Source organism: Caenorhabditis elegans, chromosome IV (assembly GCF_000002985.6).
Source record: "Caenorhabditis elegans chromosome IV".
Classification (NCBI taxonomy): Eukaryota; Metazoa; Nematoda; class Chromadorea; order Rhabditida; family Rhabditidae; genus Caenorhabditis; species Caenorhabditis elegans.
In genome coordinates this window covers 2,117,251-2,135,736 of record NC_003282.8, presented here as the reverse complement: position 1 = coordinate 2,135,736, position 18,486 = coordinate 2,117,251, and the positions used below count along the sequence as shown (strand labels likewise).

General features: G+C 33.9%; 4 protein-coding genes and 2 non-coding genes across 6 annotated transcripts; 1 reads left to right on the top strand and 5 right to left on the bottom strand.

The window, feature by feature from the left end:
• Positions 1–1,028: 1,028 nt before the first annotated feature.
• Positions 1,029–2,256, bottom strand: C23H5.12 (Serpentine Receptor, class BC (Class B-like); the record flags this gene model as incomplete). Its single annotated transcript, NM_001129284.1, has 3 exons — positions 1,029–1,319; positions 1,382–1,508; positions 1,877–2,256. The coding sequence occupies 3 exons, from the start codon at positions 2,254–2,256 to the stop codon at positions 1,029–1,031; spliced, it is 798 nt and encodes a 265-aa protein (NP_001122756.1).
• Positions 2,257–2,707: 451 nt separating this feature from the next.
• prmt-6 (Methyltransferase domain-containing protein) lies at positions 2,708–4,772 on the bottom strand. Its single transcript, NM_067767.5, has 3 exons — positions 4,576–4,772; positions 3,447–3,866; positions 2,708–2,947 (listed from the first exon to the last, which is right to left on the bottom strand). The coding sequence occupies exons 1-3, from the start codon at positions 4,715–4,717 to the stop codon at positions 2,751–2,753; spliced, it is 759 nt and encodes a 252-aa protein (NP_500168.2). The 5' UTR covers positions 4,718–4,772; the 3' UTR covers positions 2,708–2,750.
• A 2,103-nt stretch (positions 4,773–6,875) lies between these two features.
• grl-20 (Ground-like domain-containing protein) lies at positions 6,876–9,601 on the top strand. Its single transcript, NM_067766.6, has 4 exons — positions 6,876–6,936; positions 8,061–8,360; positions 8,606–8,679; positions 9,294–9,601. The coding sequence occupies exons 1-4, from the start codon at positions 6,934–6,936 to the stop codon at positions 9,406–9,408; spliced, it is 492 nt and encodes a 163-aa protein (NP_500167.1). The 5' UTR covers positions 6,876–6,933; the 3' UTR covers positions 9,409–9,601.
• C23H5.13 lies at positions 8,868–8,967 on the bottom strand. Its single transcript, NR_052951.1, has one exon. It is a non-coding gene; the product is annotated as an Unclassified non-coding RNA C23H5.13 (non-coding RNA).
• On the bottom strand, positions 9,592–12,949 carry glb-7 (Globin domain-containing protein). The gene is made up of 6 exons (NM_067765.5): positions 12,803–12,949; positions 12,528–12,602; positions 11,731–11,801; positions 11,579–11,678; positions 10,317–10,647; positions 9,592–9,820 (listed from the first exon to the last, which is right to left on the bottom strand). The coding sequence occupies exons 1-6, from the start codon at positions 12,938–12,940 to the stop codon at positions 9,699–9,701; spliced, it is 837 nt and encodes a 278-aa protein (NP_500166.3). The 5' UTR covers positions 12,941–12,949; the 3' UTR covers positions 9,592–9,698.
• A 3,450-nt stretch (positions 12,950–16,399) lies between these two features.
• Positions 16,400–16,495, bottom strand: C23H5.14. Its single transcript, NR_052950.1, has one exon. It is a non-coding gene; the product is annotated as an Unclassified non-coding RNA C23H5.14 (non-coding RNA).
• Positions 16,496–18,486: the final 1,991 nt, after the last annotated feature.

Here is an 18,486-nt window from a genome sequence, read left to right as displayed (position 1 = left end):
TTTTGGAATTTTTTTAGGCGGTTCAAAATTAGACAAAAGTTACACTGATTTTTTTTTAGCTAAAATCTTGAATTTCGGCCCCTCTTCCGTGTCAGATCTGTCCGAAATTGACTCTTTTATTGCACATTTTGGTAATTTATCTCATTAAAAAGTGAGGTTCCGAAATCTGGGAAATATTTTTAAATGACTCCAAATTTTCCCCTGATTCCGAATATCTAAGTGAAAAAATTCAAAAAAAATTTCCTTGATTTTATATTTCAGCTTGAAATCTTATTTTCTTGATTTTCATTTGTGCCCCGCATCTCTTTTTTCAAATGCGCGTCCAAAGAAATTCGCATTGGAGCGCGCTTGCATCGTTTGATTTCCTTCGTTAATTTCTCACCGAGATCAATTTCAAAAAAATCAAACGATGCAAGTGCGCTCCAATGCGAATTTCTTTGGGCGCCGCGCATTTGAAAAAAGAGATGCGGGTACAATTGAAAATCGTGATTTCAAACTTAAATATAAAATCAGGGAAATTTTTTCGAATTTTTTCACATAGATATTCGGAATCAAGGGAAATTTTGGAGTCAATTAAACAACCTTCCTAGATTTCGGTACCACACCTTTAATTTCATTGAATAAGGTACATTCATAACTGATAGGTAACCAAAAATCATCGACATTGGTTATCTATCGGCTTTAGATGTACTTTAAAGTTGGAGTATCGCAAGTGGGCATTTTGTTAAAAAGTGGGCATTTTGTTTAAAAAAACTCTCCAAAAAATTTTAGATTTTTCATAATTTCCGGTAAAAGTTTTGGCAAATTGCCAAAATTTTGAAAACTATGAGTTTTTGATGAAATCCAAAACAATGTCGACTCCCGACACAATGTTTTAATTCAGGAGTAATTAAAACAAAATTACAGTATAAAAAAAATAAAGAAAAACAGTTTTTTGGTCGACTTCCAAAATTATGAGTGAAAAAAAACTGAGTAATAGTCACTTTTTAACAGTAAAAAATTGGTATAAATTATTTATTACTGGAAAGTTAATAGACAACAACCACCGAGCTAATTATCACAGCATCCACGTTATTCTTCGATTTGGCCACTTTGAAAAAACTCAAAAAAGTGAAAATTGCATCTGGAAGCTGAGAAATGCAGGGAAAAACCCAAGGAATCCAACTTCTAGAGAAAAAGTCCAATTCCGAGAGCTCCAGTAGCAGTATTATAAGAATTTTAAGTACTTGACTTGCGCAAACTTGGCAAAAATGTGAAGGATATGCGGAATTAATGATTAATGCAAATATTGGGACACTGTATTGAAGGTAAATTAAGCCCTGAAAACACAGGACTCAGTGGCCGCGGAAAAAAGGTGAAAAACTCGGCCACCAAAACTCACTTTATCGTAGGGCCAATAACTTGCCAGAGAGATAATCGGGAAGTTTGTGCGTTGAATTTCGTGGTGGAAAAATGATAAAATTGTGAATCCGACGGCAAATGAGATTATCGCCATGTTTAGCATTCTTCTGAAATAAAAAGTTAACGCTTTTGGAGTTTTCGTGAAAACCGCGACTCGACCGCAACGCTTGGAAGATCGGAACCGCGCCGCACTACTTTGAATATTGTTCTAACAACGCTTTGAATAGTTCCAAATTTACATTTTTACAAAAACCGCGACACGACCGCAACGCGCTGCTCTGAATTTCAATTTTCTGGTATTATTTGTATGAAGAGACGCAGACTTTTTAACTGATTTTGCATGGTTAAGAGTGTGCTGACTTTACATCTTTCTGGGAGAAAAAATCCCGAATTTTTTGTAGATCAAATTGCAATGAGGCAGCCTGACACCACGTGAATTTCCTGAAAACCGCGACGCGACCGCAACGCACGTTACCTATCATATGTTTGCAACTTTTTCATTGCTGGAATCACCAAAATTGCTGTAGAAATCAATAAATCCGTTGAACACTCAACCAACATTGAGAGAAACATCAAAAATCGATTATTCCACGCGAAAATCGATAAAAACAGAAATTCAATCAATAATCCGAAAATGCATTGGAGCGCACTTGCGGCGGGAATTAGAATTAGTTGATTGTGTCGTTTTTTGCGATAAAAAATCAGAAAAAATAAGGAAATTTGAAGGAAAAAGTTGAGAACCGTTAGAAAAAATTTCACATTTTTCGGATCAGAAATGTGATTTTCCAATGAAGCTTGTTGCCATGTGGCAGTGCTCGAATTCAAGGTTTTTAGTTGAAAAACGTAGAATATCATATAAAAATATTAAAAATATGAAAATTTCGAAAAATTCAGTTTCAAATGAAATTTTCGTGGGGGGAAATTACGGGCTATGAAAAGGGTATAATTAGATTCGGTTTCAGAAGTTTGAGACAGAAAAATCAGCTGTTCGACATATTAAAATTAGAGGGAAAAGTTTGGAGAGAAATGGGAAAAACCGAAAAAAAAATTATTTTTAATTTTGATTTTTTAATTTTTTTTTTGAACTCTCCTTACTTTTAAAATTTTCATATAAAATATTTCAGTTTTCAAGCTTTTTCAAAGCTTTCATTTAAGTATAATCTTGCAGATATTCGGTATAATTCCAAAACATGGGTCTTGCCACGAAAAGGATTACTGTAGGTGGAGTTTTCGTGGTGGGACCCAACCAGATTGAAATAGGTCATGATTATACTTATCGGAAAGCTCTTGGTGAGCTGAGTTCAAATTTTGAAATTGTAATGGTTTATTCTGAAAATGAAAAATTATTTTCACATTTTAACACATTTGAACATAATATCACATGGAGGATTCAAAAATTGAAAGCAAAATTGCTCGCCGAGCAAGTTTTTTGCATGATCCGTGAAATGCGGTGCAATCCATTCAATTTGTGAAAATCCTGCCGCTTTGAAGCATTGCTCATAGAATTCGCGGGAGTGGAGAGCGATTTTCGAGCTTCCGCAAACTTCTGAAAATTTCAATTTTTTCAAATTCAGCTCACAGAGAGCCTCAATTTACGTATAATCATGACTAAGTTTTTACGAAATGGGTCTCGCCGCGATTTTGATGACGGGACCCGATTTTTATGATCAAAACCGCCGAATTTGAATTCAGCTAGCTGACAGCTTCCATTCAAGTATAATCATGACTATGCTACATTGAGTTTGGAAAACAATTGGGTCTCACCACGAAAACTACTGTAGCTAGGATATCGCAGCGAGACCCATTATTTTTCAAATATGAGCCATATTTATACTCAAGTGAAACCTCTCAGCGAGCTAAACTCAGTTTGAGTGATTTGAAGTCAAAAACTTGGGTCTCGACATGAAAATGTACCGGAGTCGAACTTACAGTAGATTTTCGCGGCAAGACCCATAAATTTTCCAAACTCTTCGTAACCTAATCATGATTATACTTAAATGAAAGCTCATGGCCTACTGAATTCCTTTTCGGCCTTTTCAGCTTACCTCCATTCGCATAAAAATTAATTCCAACAACTTCCCCATCGACAAACGGGCTTTCGGGCTCTTTTTGAATCTGGGCTCCCAATTTCAGGCCCATATTCTCTGGAGCCCGAACACCCGGAACACCATTAGGAATCAATCCAAAAAATGTGCCACGTGACTTCAAATGCCGCGAAATATTCTGAATTGCCAGTGCCACGTCATCGTTTTTGTGCAAAAATTGGAGCACAAAAAACGCGGTCGCCACATCAAAACTGGCACCGTCCACATGGAAATTTGTAACTTCACCGAGCAGAAAATCGATTTTTGAGTTAAAATTTTCGAAATCCGGGGAAGATTTGCAGATTTGAATCATCTCCTCCGAATTGTCAACACCAAATACTTTATGGGCTCCCCAACGAAGAAAATCGAAGGAGTAGTGACCTGGAAAATTTTAAAGTAGATTGCTGGCCTAACTTTGGGTTTCTAGGTCACCAACTTCAAATAGTCATAGCTTTGCGTAATATAAATATTTTTGAATTTTTAAAATGTTAATCACTTTGCTTTGAAAAACGCACAAAAATTGGGTATTTAATTTTTGGTGGCCTAGGAATCCGAGTTTCGGATTTCTAGGCCACCAATTTCATAGCATCATAACTCAGCTCAAAATCAATTTTTTTTCAATTTTCAAAAACTAGTCGATTTGTATAATGAGCTTGCTTTTTAGAAAAAAACAGTTTTTCAAATATTGGTGGCCGAGAATCCCAAAATTTTGGTTTTCTAGGCCACCAACTTCAAATCATTATAACTTTGCTCAAAATTCATATACTTTTTTCAATTTTGAAACCTCATTATTTTGCGCTGCCAAAGCGAACAAAAATTGGGTATTTAATTTTTGGTGGCCTAGAAATCCAAGTTCCAGGTTTCTAGGCCACCAACTTCAGAGCGTCATAAATAACTCTTCTCAAAATTATCGACTTCGAATTTTATTAAAGCTGACCAACTCATAATAAAAACGCGCATTAAATTTGGGTACGTCCTACTTAGTGGCCTAGAAATCCAAGTTCCAGGTTTCTAGGCCACTAACTCCAAATCATCATAACTTTGCTCAAAGTTAGTATTTTCAAATTCTGCGAAAACCTAAAAACCTTACCATTTCCACACCCAACATCCAAAACCTCTTTTCCCACCAAAATATGACCAAATGCCTTTTTGATAGTAGGAGTGATAAGGTGATCCCTGCCAAGCCACTTTTGTTGAGCCTCAGTGTACGCTTCAGATGGGAAATCGGACATTTTTGAAAAGAAAAAGAAGAATGAAAAGGGAAACTTGAATTAAATAATGCCAATCAATTTTTAATCTTATCAGTTTTCTTATCATTGACATCAAGAAATAAGATAAGAAATTTGGAAAACCCCTCAAAAAAATTGTCGCTCTCAAAAAAAAACCAACAAAATAGTAGCCTATCAATCACCACAAGTTCTTTTTTCTTCGTTTTTCCCCAATGGCTAACTAGTTATATATGTTATCAATTACGATAAGCGATCGCTGTTAGCCGCTTACCAACTTGATATGCAACTTTCACTAAAATATACTATGTCTGGGAAAAAATGCATAACGATGAATTAGCTGAATAATAACCATACATAGTATTTACTCGGTTTTATTAAAAAAAAAAAATTTCACAATTGAAAAAAAATCAATTATTATATTTTGATAATTGACAATTTTTTGAAAAAAAAAACAAAAGATATGGGATAAACAAAATTGAAACTGAATAATATGAAATGATGGATTTATTTTTTTTTATATTAGATGATTCTTACAAATACTGAGAAAATTGAACAAAAAGAGAAAATCTCATAAAAATATGTTAACCTAATTGTTTGAATTTTCAAAAATGGGGAAATTGTTTTAAAATGTAGTATTGGTGCCCAAACTTCTAATTATTGCAAAAGAAAAACGGGAAAAATCCGTTAACTTTAAGCATTTAGCCGCCGTGAAATCGACGAAAGTGGCTGAAATTGGCTGAAATTAAATTTTTTTAAATTTCGCGCGCATATGAAACCTCGGCCACCACACGATTTCTAGGCCATTTTTGTTCAACGAAATATTGATTTAAATGTAATTATTTCAAACTTTAACTTGTTTTCCTCTCTCAAAAAGTTTAAGAAAATCGAGACGAAGGAATTGTATAAAATACTTATCAAAAATGAAACACATAACAAAATTAAAATTCGAATGATTCTCGTGGCCTAGAATTTCTTTAGTTAGATTTTAAAGCTCCGTCGACTCTTTTTCTGACTGAAAATGCTCAATGTTAACGGATTTTTCCCGTTTTTCTTTTGCAATAATTGGAAGTTTGGGCACGAATACTACATTTTAAAACAATTTCCCCATTGACGATACTCCTTCTTTAAGTCCCGTGAATTTTCTGAAAAATTTTTTCGAACTCTCAAAGTTTTCAGATTTTTTTTTGAGTTATTCAGAAGTTTCCAACCAAAATTTTTCTACACTGCAGAACCGCAACCCTACAGTTACCACCACATTACCACTACAGTAACCGTACCGTACTACTACAGTACTCCTACAGTACCTCTAGCCCAACATGCCAAGAACTGCTTTTATGCTTTCAAGTGTGATGTCATAGACTACAAACTCTATGAACATACATAAAATACTCCTTTTGAATCAGCAATAATATAGATTGTCTAGGGCCTCCATGTAGGTGTTAAAACGCCTGCCTACCTGACCTTAAAGCGTACCTCCCCCTCAATTATGCTAAAACTATGTACGTTAATTTTTTTTTTCATTTCTTAATTTGATTTTCATAAAATTAATAGATTTAAATACAATTCCTTTATGATTAAGTAACATCTACCTTCAAGCAAACTAATTGGCATGCAATATCACAAATTCCCCAGCCCATAAACATATAAATTGTGTAGTGAAAAGTGTCGAGATTGTGAGACGATATAAAGATCAGGGGGATCTTGTTTGGGCAACTCGTATTCAATTACATTATCTTATGATGTTAATCAAAGCAAGTGTGATGTATAATAGAACGTCTTCTTGATTTGATATTAAAACGACTCTAAAGCGTCTGAAAAGTTTTTGGAACAAAAATTGTTGCTTATCTATTACTAATAGGCTTTAAAGGACCAATAGATTTATACTCAAACAATTCTCATAACACTAATTAATTCAATAGTACATACATATTGTCATCATCATTCCATCGGTCTCAGAATGGCATTTACTAGTCACTACTTCTGATGCAATCAATGGTGAGATAAGCCGGGTCGCCGTCACACAGTAGGAAATCCGAAAATGTTCAAACTCGATTTGGGGGGCGGGTGTGGATGTCATTTGGAATATGTAGATTCGAAGACGGAACTGGTTAGGGGGAGGTTTATAAATACAAGATATCTTACTTGTTTTATGCCATTTTCAATTTGTTATTTGTCGTCACAGAAGACACCACAGACGCTGAGGATTCATAGAAGCTGATATGGTGAGGAACTGCCTTTTTTATTGTTTTAATTTGAAACCTTTAACTTGAAACGTTGAGTCTTGCCACGAAAACTACGGAGGTTACTGTAGGTTTTCTTCGCAAAACTATTTTTTTATTCTGAAAATAGAAAATAAATTATTGCTCTCCAAAATCATCAATAACACGGTTTTGAAATTTTGAGTTAGAAATTCGAATTCAGCTCACCAATAGCTTCAATCATGACAATCATGATTCCTTTTTATATAAAAAATTTAGGTCCCGCCACGGGTTACTGTAGGTTGATCCTGGGTCTCGCCACGTGTTGTAGCTTATTCATACCACAACACCTACCGTAACCCACACGTGGTGCAAAACTGACTCATCACGGTTTGATCTACAAAAAATGCGGGAATTTTTCGCTCAAAAATATGTGACGTCAGCACGTTTTTAACCATACAAAATCAGTTGAAAACTCTGCGTCTCTTCTCCCGCATTTTTTGTAGATCTACGTAGATCAAGCCGAAATGAGACACTCTGAAACCACGTGAACCCAATGGAGCTGATTTTTTTTCTAAATTTTCAGTTAAAATGTTGAGTTTAGCTAATCCAGAGCTTAATATGAGAATAATAATGCTTAGAAGAAGATATCTCTAAAAAATTGGGTCCCGCAGCGAAAAATTACAGTAACCCGGAGAGTTTCGCGGTAAGGGTAATAATTTTTTAAACTGTTGTAACCTAGTCGCGACTATCATTTACTATATATAAAGCGCTTATTCTGTGTGTCCATAGTTTGTAGTCTATGTAGTCTTTGTAGTCTGTGAAGTTTTGGCTTCTGTGGGGATAGTGAGTTGGGGTTAGTGTAGGGATATAGTCGGGGTACTGTAGTGGTACAATAGTGGTACGGTAGGAATACTGTAGGATTACGGTAGTTTCAGAAAAATTAGTTTTCAGCCTCAGAAGTCGGGGGCCGCGCCGAAGGTGCGGTCCACGGCTGGTACCCAAATAAAAGGTCTCAGCGAGCTGAATTCAAGATTTTCAAATAAATTGTTAAAATACGAAATTTGATAGGATTTTCGTACTGGAATTGCGAATTTGAATTTTTCATTAACAACCTCAAATAACGTCGGAAATTACAAATTTTGCAGAGAGTTCTGGTAGTTGTCTCGTTAATCGTCGTCTCGACACAAGCGTTCCTCTTCCCGGGAGGCGGAGGCGGCGGGGGCTGCGGAGGCGGATGTGGAGGTGGATGCGGGGGCGGAGGAGGTGGAGGATGCCTTCCGACCCTCGGATGCTCCGTCATCTCCTTCAACGTCCCAACATTGAAGCTTCCACCACCACCACCACCACCATGCGGCGGAGGATGTGGATGTGGAGGAAGAAAGAAGAGAGCTGCCAGTGAAGACTCAAAATGCACTGATCCAGAGCTCAGAAAGATCATTTTGAATGTAAGTTAGCAGGTTTTTCTATTGAGACCCCGCCAAAAAAGTAAGCTCGGTCACGGTGTTGAAAGTGAATTTTCTCGAAAATCTTATCGCAAAAAAAGACTTTAAAGGATCATAACTCTTTCGAAACAAAAAAATAGCAAAAATTTGCTAACTACAAAATTGTACTCTGTAAAATTTTCTACAATTTATCAGTTGACAACATTTTGATAGCTCTTATCAGTCTTGAGATAATCCCGGTTTTGCAGGGAGTCCGCACCACCACATCCGAGTCCCGAGACAACATCGTCGCCAGCCTCAAGGAGAAATACGCTGGAGTCAGGTAAGATGGCCTAACAATTTTTAGTTTTCTAGGCCGCCCATTTATAACCTAAAGCTGGTGGCCTAGAAATCCAAAATAAGGCCACGAACTTAAAACATTAAAACTTGCGCAATAATTGAATTAAACAAACATAACTAAATTTGAAATATTTGATTCTAGGTCGTTTAAATTTTGGTGGCCTAGAACTCCAAAGTTTTGCGTTTCTAGGCCACCAACTTAACATTGTCATAACTTGGTTATAAGTCAATATTTTTGAATTTTATACAATATAGTTGATTTAAAACACAAGCTTGCTTATTTTCGGGTTACATAATTTTTAATTTTTCATGGCCTAGGAATTAAATTATCTGGTTTTCTAGGCCACTAACTTCAAATCTTCATAACTTTGCTCAAAATTGATATTTTTCAATATTTAAAAAGCATGTCGATTTGTATAACAAGCCTGTTTAAAAAAAAGTTTTTAAAGTGTGGTGGTCTAGAATCCCATATATTTGGTTTTCTAGGCCACCAGCTTCAAATCGTTATAACTTTGCTTAAAATTCATATTTTTTAATTTTTCAAAAAAAATAAATGTGTATATTTAAGCTCTTCAACCCGAAATTCAAAATTTTCAGATACCTCGTCACCTGCATCGAAGGAGATCACGATTTCGCAAGCTCCTCGACCGACTACTGTGCCGACGGAAGCCAACAGCAAACATGCATTGTCGCAAAAGCCACCGATGAATAGTTAATTTCATGTTTTTTTTCAAATTTGTTCTTCCTCTATGTCCCTTCAAACTCTCTAAGTTGTTCATCTCGCCCCCTCATCACTCATGCACCCTCATTATATTAATTTTAATTTATAATTATTTGAATTTCCCCTGTCCCTTCCTCGGCTTTTTCGCGAAACATTAAATAAAATTATTCTCAAGTGGTTAAAATTTATTTTAAAATTTATTCAAATGGGTAGCCATAAAGAAAAGAAGTCGAGATACATCGAATTCAAAAGAAGCTAATTAAGCGATTACAAAATGATTTTCAAAAATGATTTATAAAACGGCGTCTTGCAAATTCTTTAAGTGGACGGAGCAAGCCGGTCGACGGAGCACGCTCGATTGCGGGGGAGACTGAGGTGGCGGACAGTGCGGAGACGGTTGATACTGGAAATAGGTCATATCTCAGTAGGCAAGGGAGATGGTGAAAAGCTGTTAACTTATGAAATGTAGAGCACTTCACGGGCTACATTTGCAATTTTTTTTTCTAAATTAAGTTTGACCGGAGTTACAGGCGTTTAAAGGTACGTATGCCTCTCCCGGTTAGTTTGAAATGCCTACAACTTCATAGAAAGTAATGCTACAAAAAAGGTATTAACGTATGAAATGTAGAGAATTTTGCGGGCTACATTTTGATAGTTGTTTGCTTTTCTGTATATTCACTCTCGGTAGAGTTACAAACGTTTAAAGATAGGAGAAGCTACCCCTCTCCCAACCTATCAGTTTAAAGTATCAATAACTTTACAGGAGTTAAAGTTACAAAAAAATAGTCAACAAATGAAATAGAGCCCAAAAAATTCTCTACAATTTTGTAGTACACAACTTTTTTCCATCTCTTGTCCCCTTCCAGTTATACACCCTTCAAAAACTCTCAAAAACTCACACCGACTATCACTTCCCTTGCGATAGTTGTTATTATTGATAGCCGGCAGTGTCAATGACTGTGACATTGTCGCAGCGGCGGCTCCCGGCACAGCTAAAAACATCAACTGCCTCGAATTCTTTCTAAGACCCGTACCAAGACTGCATGACTCCTGACTGATCGGTGAACTGCTCGTCGAGGCTTTGTTGCTCTCCTCGAGCTCACGAGATGCTTGGCGGTTCTTGATGTCCGTGTTGAAGCCACGTTTCATTTGTTTGATTAGGAGTCGGATGATGATTCGCCAGTTGATTATCACCTTATCAAGAGCGTCCATACGATGGAAATACGTGTCCTGGAATACTTATGGATTTACGGGGTCTAGTGTAGATTTACGGTAACTAGTGTAGGTTTACGCTGCCAAAAGTTGATTTAAGGGATGTAGTGTGGATTTACAGGGTTTAATGTGTATTTACGAAACGTAATGTGGAATTCCTGGACCCTTTTACAATTTCCAAAAATTAATATTTATTTATTTATTTAATTAATATTTATTTATTTATTTAATTAATATTTATTTATTTAATTAATATTTATTTATTTATTTAATTAATATTTTTTTATTTAATTAATATTTATTTATTTATTTAATTAATATTTTTTTATTTAATTAATATTTATTTATTTAATTAATTAATATTTATTTATTTAATTAATTAATATTTATTTATTTAATTAATATTTATTTATAAAATTACGTGGCCAAATCGGGATATACGGAGACAGTGTGGATTTACGGGATTCCTTGTAGATTTACGATTTTCAGAATTTTTTGTAGCTTTACGGTGACATATGCTTTCGCGTCATTTATTGATAAAGTTCTGCAGCACATTTCCGTTGCCCTTTACGAAGTGTTCAAATATCACATAAATTATTGAATAAATGTGGTAAGGAATAGGGAAACGTGTTTTATTTGTAAATATCAGTAAACAAACTATGAAAATTAGAACTAAGGTTTTGCATTTGCCAGAAAAGAACATTACAACAGCTAATGTCGATTTACGAAGATCAATGTGTATTTACGGGCGGTAATGTAGATTTACAAGACCCGTGTCGATTTACGGAGACATTTGTGGATTTACGGAAACCTATGCCAATTTACTTTAAAAAAATGTGTATTTACGCAGGCTCATGCCGATTTACGGAATAAATTTGCAAGATTTTACAAAAGAAAATTGCTGTATGGATTTACGCGCTTCAATGTCAATTTACAGAGTCCCACCTACCTGCCCCAAAACCTTGCGAAAATGAAAAAGTGTGCATTCGATGAAAACGCCCCAGTGGTGAGTTCGGAAGCCTCGTGATTCACTCAATCTACCATGTACCCTGCAAACTCCGATTTCAAGTTTGTTATTTAATTTTTGGAAACTGCTCTCACCTCCCCAAGTTGTCGCAAAGTGGATTAAGCGTTTCCGGATTATCCAAAGTTTTGACCACTGATTCCAACACCTAAAATATGCAGTTTTGATAGTGAGGTCATCATAATTTGATAACTTGATTATCAATGATATTTAGTGTTTGAACTTTTTTTGAGAAAAAGCAAATATTTGCCGATTTCTCTTATAAGTCTGAATATTCAGAGCTATTCTTTCAAATCGGGTAAGTTTTGGTAGATTGGGTTACTGTAGTTGTTATTTGCGTACTTTTGGGACTACAGTAATCAAAAATTGTTGAAATTTAGCTAAAATCCCCTGTAACTTTTGCCCAAAAATGAAAAACTTAGAAGTGTGAAAAATCAAATTTTCATTCAAATTCAGTCTTCTTGCAATTTTTTACATTTAACCCTAATTTTTAAAGGCTTTAGCTCAAAATTGCGGTATCTGCGTACTTTTCGAGCTACAGTAACCCTGAAATTTTGGAAATTTAAGCTTTTTCCTATGAATTACTATAAAATTCAAATTTCTTGAGTTTTTCCACACCTAATTTAGAATTTCAGAGCTCTGGCTCGAATATGATGCATTAGGCTACTGTAGTTGGTGTTTGCGTACTTTTGGGGCTACAGTAACCTTAGAAAATATGAATATTGGAGCATTTACCCTTAAACGTTGCTTAAAAAGTGAAATTTCGCAAGATATTTGATTTTCATAATGAAAAAGCTATTAGTATTCAACTTCATAGATTAACTACGCATATCCGGAGCACATTAGCATAAAGTCTGAATAACTTGACACGTACCTGCATAAATCTTAGTGCGTGAAACTCGATTTCCTTAGATCTTCCTCCTGTGTTGAACTTCATAAATGGGAAAAGCTGAAAGTTTTATATGTTTTCAGTTAAATCAGGCTTTCAATGTAGGCGCCTGCCTTGCGGCGATCTCTGCCTGGCACGCGCCGCGCTTTCTGTATAGTATGGCGCGGAACTTGAAAAGTGTCGGCCGCGAGGAGGCCGGCGTGAGGTGCGCCGGTTGGAGGCAGGCGTCAGGCTCTGAATTTTAAATAAAAGACACATACTTGTCTGGTATCGGGGCTTTGATTGAAAATCATCTCAAAAATGTTATAGGCGGTGTGGTTCAGATTCTTGTCCAGAACCTTCCAACTGCGGCGGAGAATGTCCTTTTCCTCCTGGGAAAATCGGTTGAGAGCTTCCATTCTGCAAAATTTCATTATTAAAAATGAATTTTTCACAGAAAATTATGCTTAGGCGCTTTTTCTGAGAGTCAAAGCTCAAAAAAAATTTCCAAAAAAAAAAAACATAAAACTAATTTTTGTAACTTCCACTTATCAAAGTCAAATTATCTATTAAAATATTCTATTCATGAGGTTTAGTTTTCGAATTACTGTAGCCTCAAAAGTACGCAAACACAGAATTGGAAATTCAGAATTTTGAGTTTCCAGTGAGTTCGAGTTTTTCCGGTTACTGTAGCCCCAAAAATACGCAAACACCGAACTTTACGCGATTTTGATATATAGCTCTGAAAAATTTCAAAGCAGGGGTAGAAAATGACAAAATAAAATTTTATATAAATTTTTTGAAAAATTTAGATTTTTAAAAGCAAAAAAATCAGAAAATCAGAGAAAGAAATGAATGAGAGCACATATTTTCTTGAGGAAGAGCACAAAAATGGGCGGAGCCAAACAGAGAAGGATGCTCAGAGAAAAAGGGAGAGGAGACTAAAAGTCTAACAAGTATTTTGATACATTTCAACGTTCTTCTGATTTATTTACAGACCACGCCCACATTTCTATTCAGGAAATCGGATTTCAGAAAAAAAATGTTTTGAGACTTTTCTCGTGTGTGTGTGTTGTGGACTTGTTTTGAATTGAGAAAAAACCTCGGAGGAATTCGATAATAAAAAAGGAAACGGATCTTTGAAAATGAGCTTTTTGAATTTCCCGCCGAAAATATATGGTTTTTTTTTGAAGTTCAAATTTTCCCGAGGAAGTAAAATTTTTTTTTTGTTTTTTTTTCTACAAAAACTAGTTTTTGAAAAATTACAGAATTGCAGCTAAATTGATATTTGAAATTTTTCAAATTCCCGCCAAAATTTTTTTATAAAAATCCAAATATACCCGCCTAACATAAAATTCAAAAAAGTTAAATCTAAATATAAAACTTCCCACCAAAATTAAATATTCAAAATTTAAAGTTTCCCGCCAAAATTGAATATTTAAAAAAATTTAAATTTCCTTCCAAAATGAATTATTTTAAAATGTATAAATTCCCGCCAGAATTATATTATTAAAATTGAAAATTTCCCGCCAAAAAAAATTGAAAAAATTTCAAAAATTCAGTTTTCGCAAATTTTAACTAATAGAATAAAAATAGTGAATTGTTTTTTTTGTTGGTTTTCCAGGAAAACCATGACAAAACTAATTATAAATTCACAAAAATTCACACCAAACCCAAGAAAAAAAATAATATCTTAAAAATTTGAATTTTTAAATTTCAGGCAAAAAAAAAACCATCTTAAAATTGTATAATGGATCAATTTCAAAAGAAACGCGGAAAAGATGAATTCTCTCAAAGTAGTGTTTATCATGGTTGCCAAGTGCTAGGTATTTTGTGATACGGCGTATTAAATTATAGGGTATTTATATAGAGCATGATCTTATTATTAAATTTGACATTCAATATTTATTCAAAGTGTTTTCTGAATTAATGAAAACATTACGTTTCTGTGTTTTGGCTGAAAATAAAAATTGAAGTTCAAATATTTTTTGGTGCGAAAAAAAAGCGATTAAAATATAAATTTCCAAACAAAAAAATTACACTGGAAATTCGAGTTTACAATTTTTAAAATTTATTTTTTCTATGGGGTATATTACTAATTCAAAAAGTTACATTTTCAGAAAATTAGAGATTCAGCGGGAAACTCAAATTTTAATTTCCCGAGTTGTTTTTGGCGCGAACTTTTAAAAGACTATTTTTAATTTTTTTTCCAGTTTTGTTTTGGCGCAAGTAAAAAAAAATTTCAAAAATTTTGGCGCCAAATTCAAATTTTGATTTTTCAGAATTTTAGTTGCGAGGCACGTTCCGTTAAAAGAAACATTCGAGAATTGGTTGAAAATTTGAATTTTCTTTTCGCATGCCAGCAACTAATTTTCTGGATTATTTTTTTGAAAATGATTCTAATGCCAAAAACAGCAACTATATACTCAGATCTACCTATACTCATCATCATAAACCTGAATAGAAGCAAATCCAAAAAAAAGTGTGATTTGTATGATAAATTATTACATTTTTTCTATACATGAGATTAAGCTTTCAAATAGTTTTTTTTTGATTTTGATATTCTATTTCACAAAATGTCATGATTAAAAAAAAAGGATGATATCAAGTGCAGACTTTGAATATCCGATTGATTTGAATGATCTATTAATATAAAAATGGGGGAATTTGCATGAAAAAAAAAAAAATTTCTGAATACTTATTTTCAGCTTTATAAATTTGGAAAAAAAATTCCGGAAAAAATTCAGCTAGAATAATTTTTCAAACGATTTTTTGTGAAATTTTTTAATTTTTTTTGGTTTCCGCTAAAAAAAACAAAGTTTTTTGTTTAATTATCAAAAAAAATATGGAACTGCTCAAGAATTTCCTACATAAAAATTCAATTTCGCAATTTTTTGAAAAAAAAAATTCATGCATTTTTAGCTTCCTGTTAAAATTCGAAAATCCTCTAAAATTTAGAATTTCAAGTATCTCAATTTTTTTTAAAATTTTAAACTAAAAATTATGATTTGTTGCAAGTTGACTTTTGGTTTATTTACCAATCAACTCCAAAAAAATGAAAAAAAATTTCCGGGGAAAAATATCAAATTGGATTTGGGTACGAGTACCCCGAGTTTGTCTTTTTATAAATAACACACACACCTCCTCCACCCAGCTACTCAAATAAGTACTCCCAAAATGGGAATAATTAGTTTTCGTATGATTGAGTGGTGGAAATTCTTTGAGAATCCACGTAGATCATGTGGCGGGAAATTTAAATTTTTGAAATTTTTTTAAAAAGAAAATTCGAAAACTTTATTTTTTAGTTGAAAAACTTTCAGTTTTACAATTAGCAAAAAACACTAAATTTTTTGAATTTTTCGAAAAAAAAGCGGTAACCTATTTTGAACTTATGTTTTTAGTTCAAAAATGCCATGTTTTTAGTTCAAAAATGCCATAAACATATCTAAATTCCCAGTGGATGCCATAAATTTTCGATTTCTAGTCTAAACTTACACAAATTTGAAAATGAATTCAATTTTTTTTTAATATTTAAAAATATTTACCAAAATTCAATATTTCCAATCTTCCAGTTTCCAGATCAAAAAATTAGAATTTCCATTCGATCAAAAAATGTTAATTTCGAACGAAAAAACCAAAATTCAAATTAGTAGCCAAGAACTTTTTTTTCGGATTTTTGAAACATCAGTCAAAAAGTATCAATTTGCCAGTTTTTTTTGTAAAAATCCGAAGCGTTAAAATTACGGCCAGATTTTTCTTACCAAAAAACTTTAATTTTCTGCAAAAAAATAAACGCTTAAAAACTAAAATTACGTGCGAAACCCGACGTTTACAAATTAAAAAAAAACCTTCGTCAAAAATTTAGTCCAGCCAGGTATGCCTAAGCCTAAGCCTAGGCCTACGCCAAAGCTTAAGCCTAAGCCTAAGCCTAAGCCTAAGCCTGGGCCTACACCTAAGCCTAAGCCTAAGCCTACGCCTGAGCCTGAGCCTAAGCCTAAGCCTAAGTCTAAGCCTGAGCCTAAGTCTATGCCTAAACCTAATCCTAAACCTAAGTCTAATATCAAAATTTGTTGTTTTCAAAACATGACAATCCCATCAAAAAACAGCCGGAAGTCTAAAAGCTTTATGTCCCGAACTCCCAGTGGAATTTCGTGTGATTTTTCACAAATAGAAGGAGATAGTTCGAAACACGGAACTCCAAAAGATTCCACCAAAAAGATAGGAAAAATGTAACAAAAAATTGGGCAAAAGAAATGCATTCCGAGCCCTTGAGGGCATCATTTTTTTGGTCGCAAGCGTTATGGGACGTGAATTTTCGACAAAAAAAAGAGAGAAAAAATTCGTTAGGCTCACTTGAAAATGATGAGGTTCTATTCAAAACCTGTCCGACGAGTAAGAAATGAGTGAAAAGTGATTCTGAGAAAAAATAATCTGAAAATGAAGAAGAAGAAAGTAAAGCAATTAATTCAGGAGACAAGTTATTAAATGACTGGGCAACTTAAAGGGGGAGAAGAGTTTGTGGGGAAATGTATGTTTCTGACTCTAATTGTGCTCCTGATACCGAATATCGATGTGAAAAAAATTAAAAAAATTTCCCTGATTTTATATTAATTTTTAAAATCCGCAAATCCATTGGATGCCTATATGTGAAATTTCAAACGCAAGATTTTCCCGCCAGAGACGCCCCGCCCACGAAACCGTGCCGCACGTGTGGGTTTACGAGATTCATTTTTTCCTTCTATTTTTATTTAATTTTATGCCGATTTTTTCCATTTTTTCGCTGTTTTATATCGAAAATGTTGTTATTTGGCGTTAATTTATGCCTTTTTATTGATAAAAATCAACAAAATTCCATTAAAGTTCCATTTTCAGCACAAAATCGACGCGAAACGAGGTGGAAGCAACCATGGACAATAAATTTATCATTATTCCGTGTGTAATACTATTGTTTTTTATAAAAACCCAATAAATATATTATAAAACTATTTATTTTCAATAAAATTTATAAAAAATCACATTTCTGGGAAAAAACAATAACAAAAAAAACAAAAATTGAAGTTTTAAATACTAAATCGACAAACTGTTGATTTTTTAAAGATGTTTTAGGCCTAATTTTTTAGCGAACGGAATGCTTTTCACTTTTAAATTGTTTTTTGAAAATGCTTTTTAAATGAAATGCTCACTTTTCCTAGAAACGTCGTGTCGCCGTAATTTTCTTTGTTTTCCGTCGATTTTGTGCTGAAAATGGAACTTTACATGGAATATTGTTGATTTTTATCAATAAAAATGCATAAATTAACGCTAAATAACAACATTTTCGATATAAAACAGCGAAAAAATGGAAAAAATCGGCATAAAATTAAATAAAAATAGAAGGAAAAAATGAATCTCGTAAACCCACACGTGCGGCACGGTTTCGTGGGCGGGGCGTCTCTGGCGGGAAAATCTTGCGTTTGAAATTTCACATATAGGCATCCAATGGATTTTAAAAATTAATATAAAATCAGGGAAATTTTTTTAATTTTTTTCACATCGATATTCGGTATCAGGAGCACAATTAGAGTCAGAAACATATATTTCCCCACAAACTCTACTCCCCCTTTAAAGCATCCTATATAGAGAAGGTATTAGTCTATATGATGGCATTATTAACCCATACATCATGTGCCACCTAGGTTAAGCTAGTGGTGTATTAGTTACTAAGACATGAATCTTATTATACCTTTCATATAAATTCCTTCTATTCCGGGAATTTTTTGTTGGTATTACGAGAATGGAATAGTAATGAGACACGTGAAATTAATTCAAATATTAGGGTATTTTTGTGTAAATAAATACCAATTTTTAGGGAAAAAAGGTTTTCAGGTAGACTGACAAGTGTCGAAGTTTTGCCAATTTTCAAATATAGTTCGAATCAGGGCGGTGGGCAAGCGGTAAATCGATTTTGCCGAAAATGAAAGTTTCC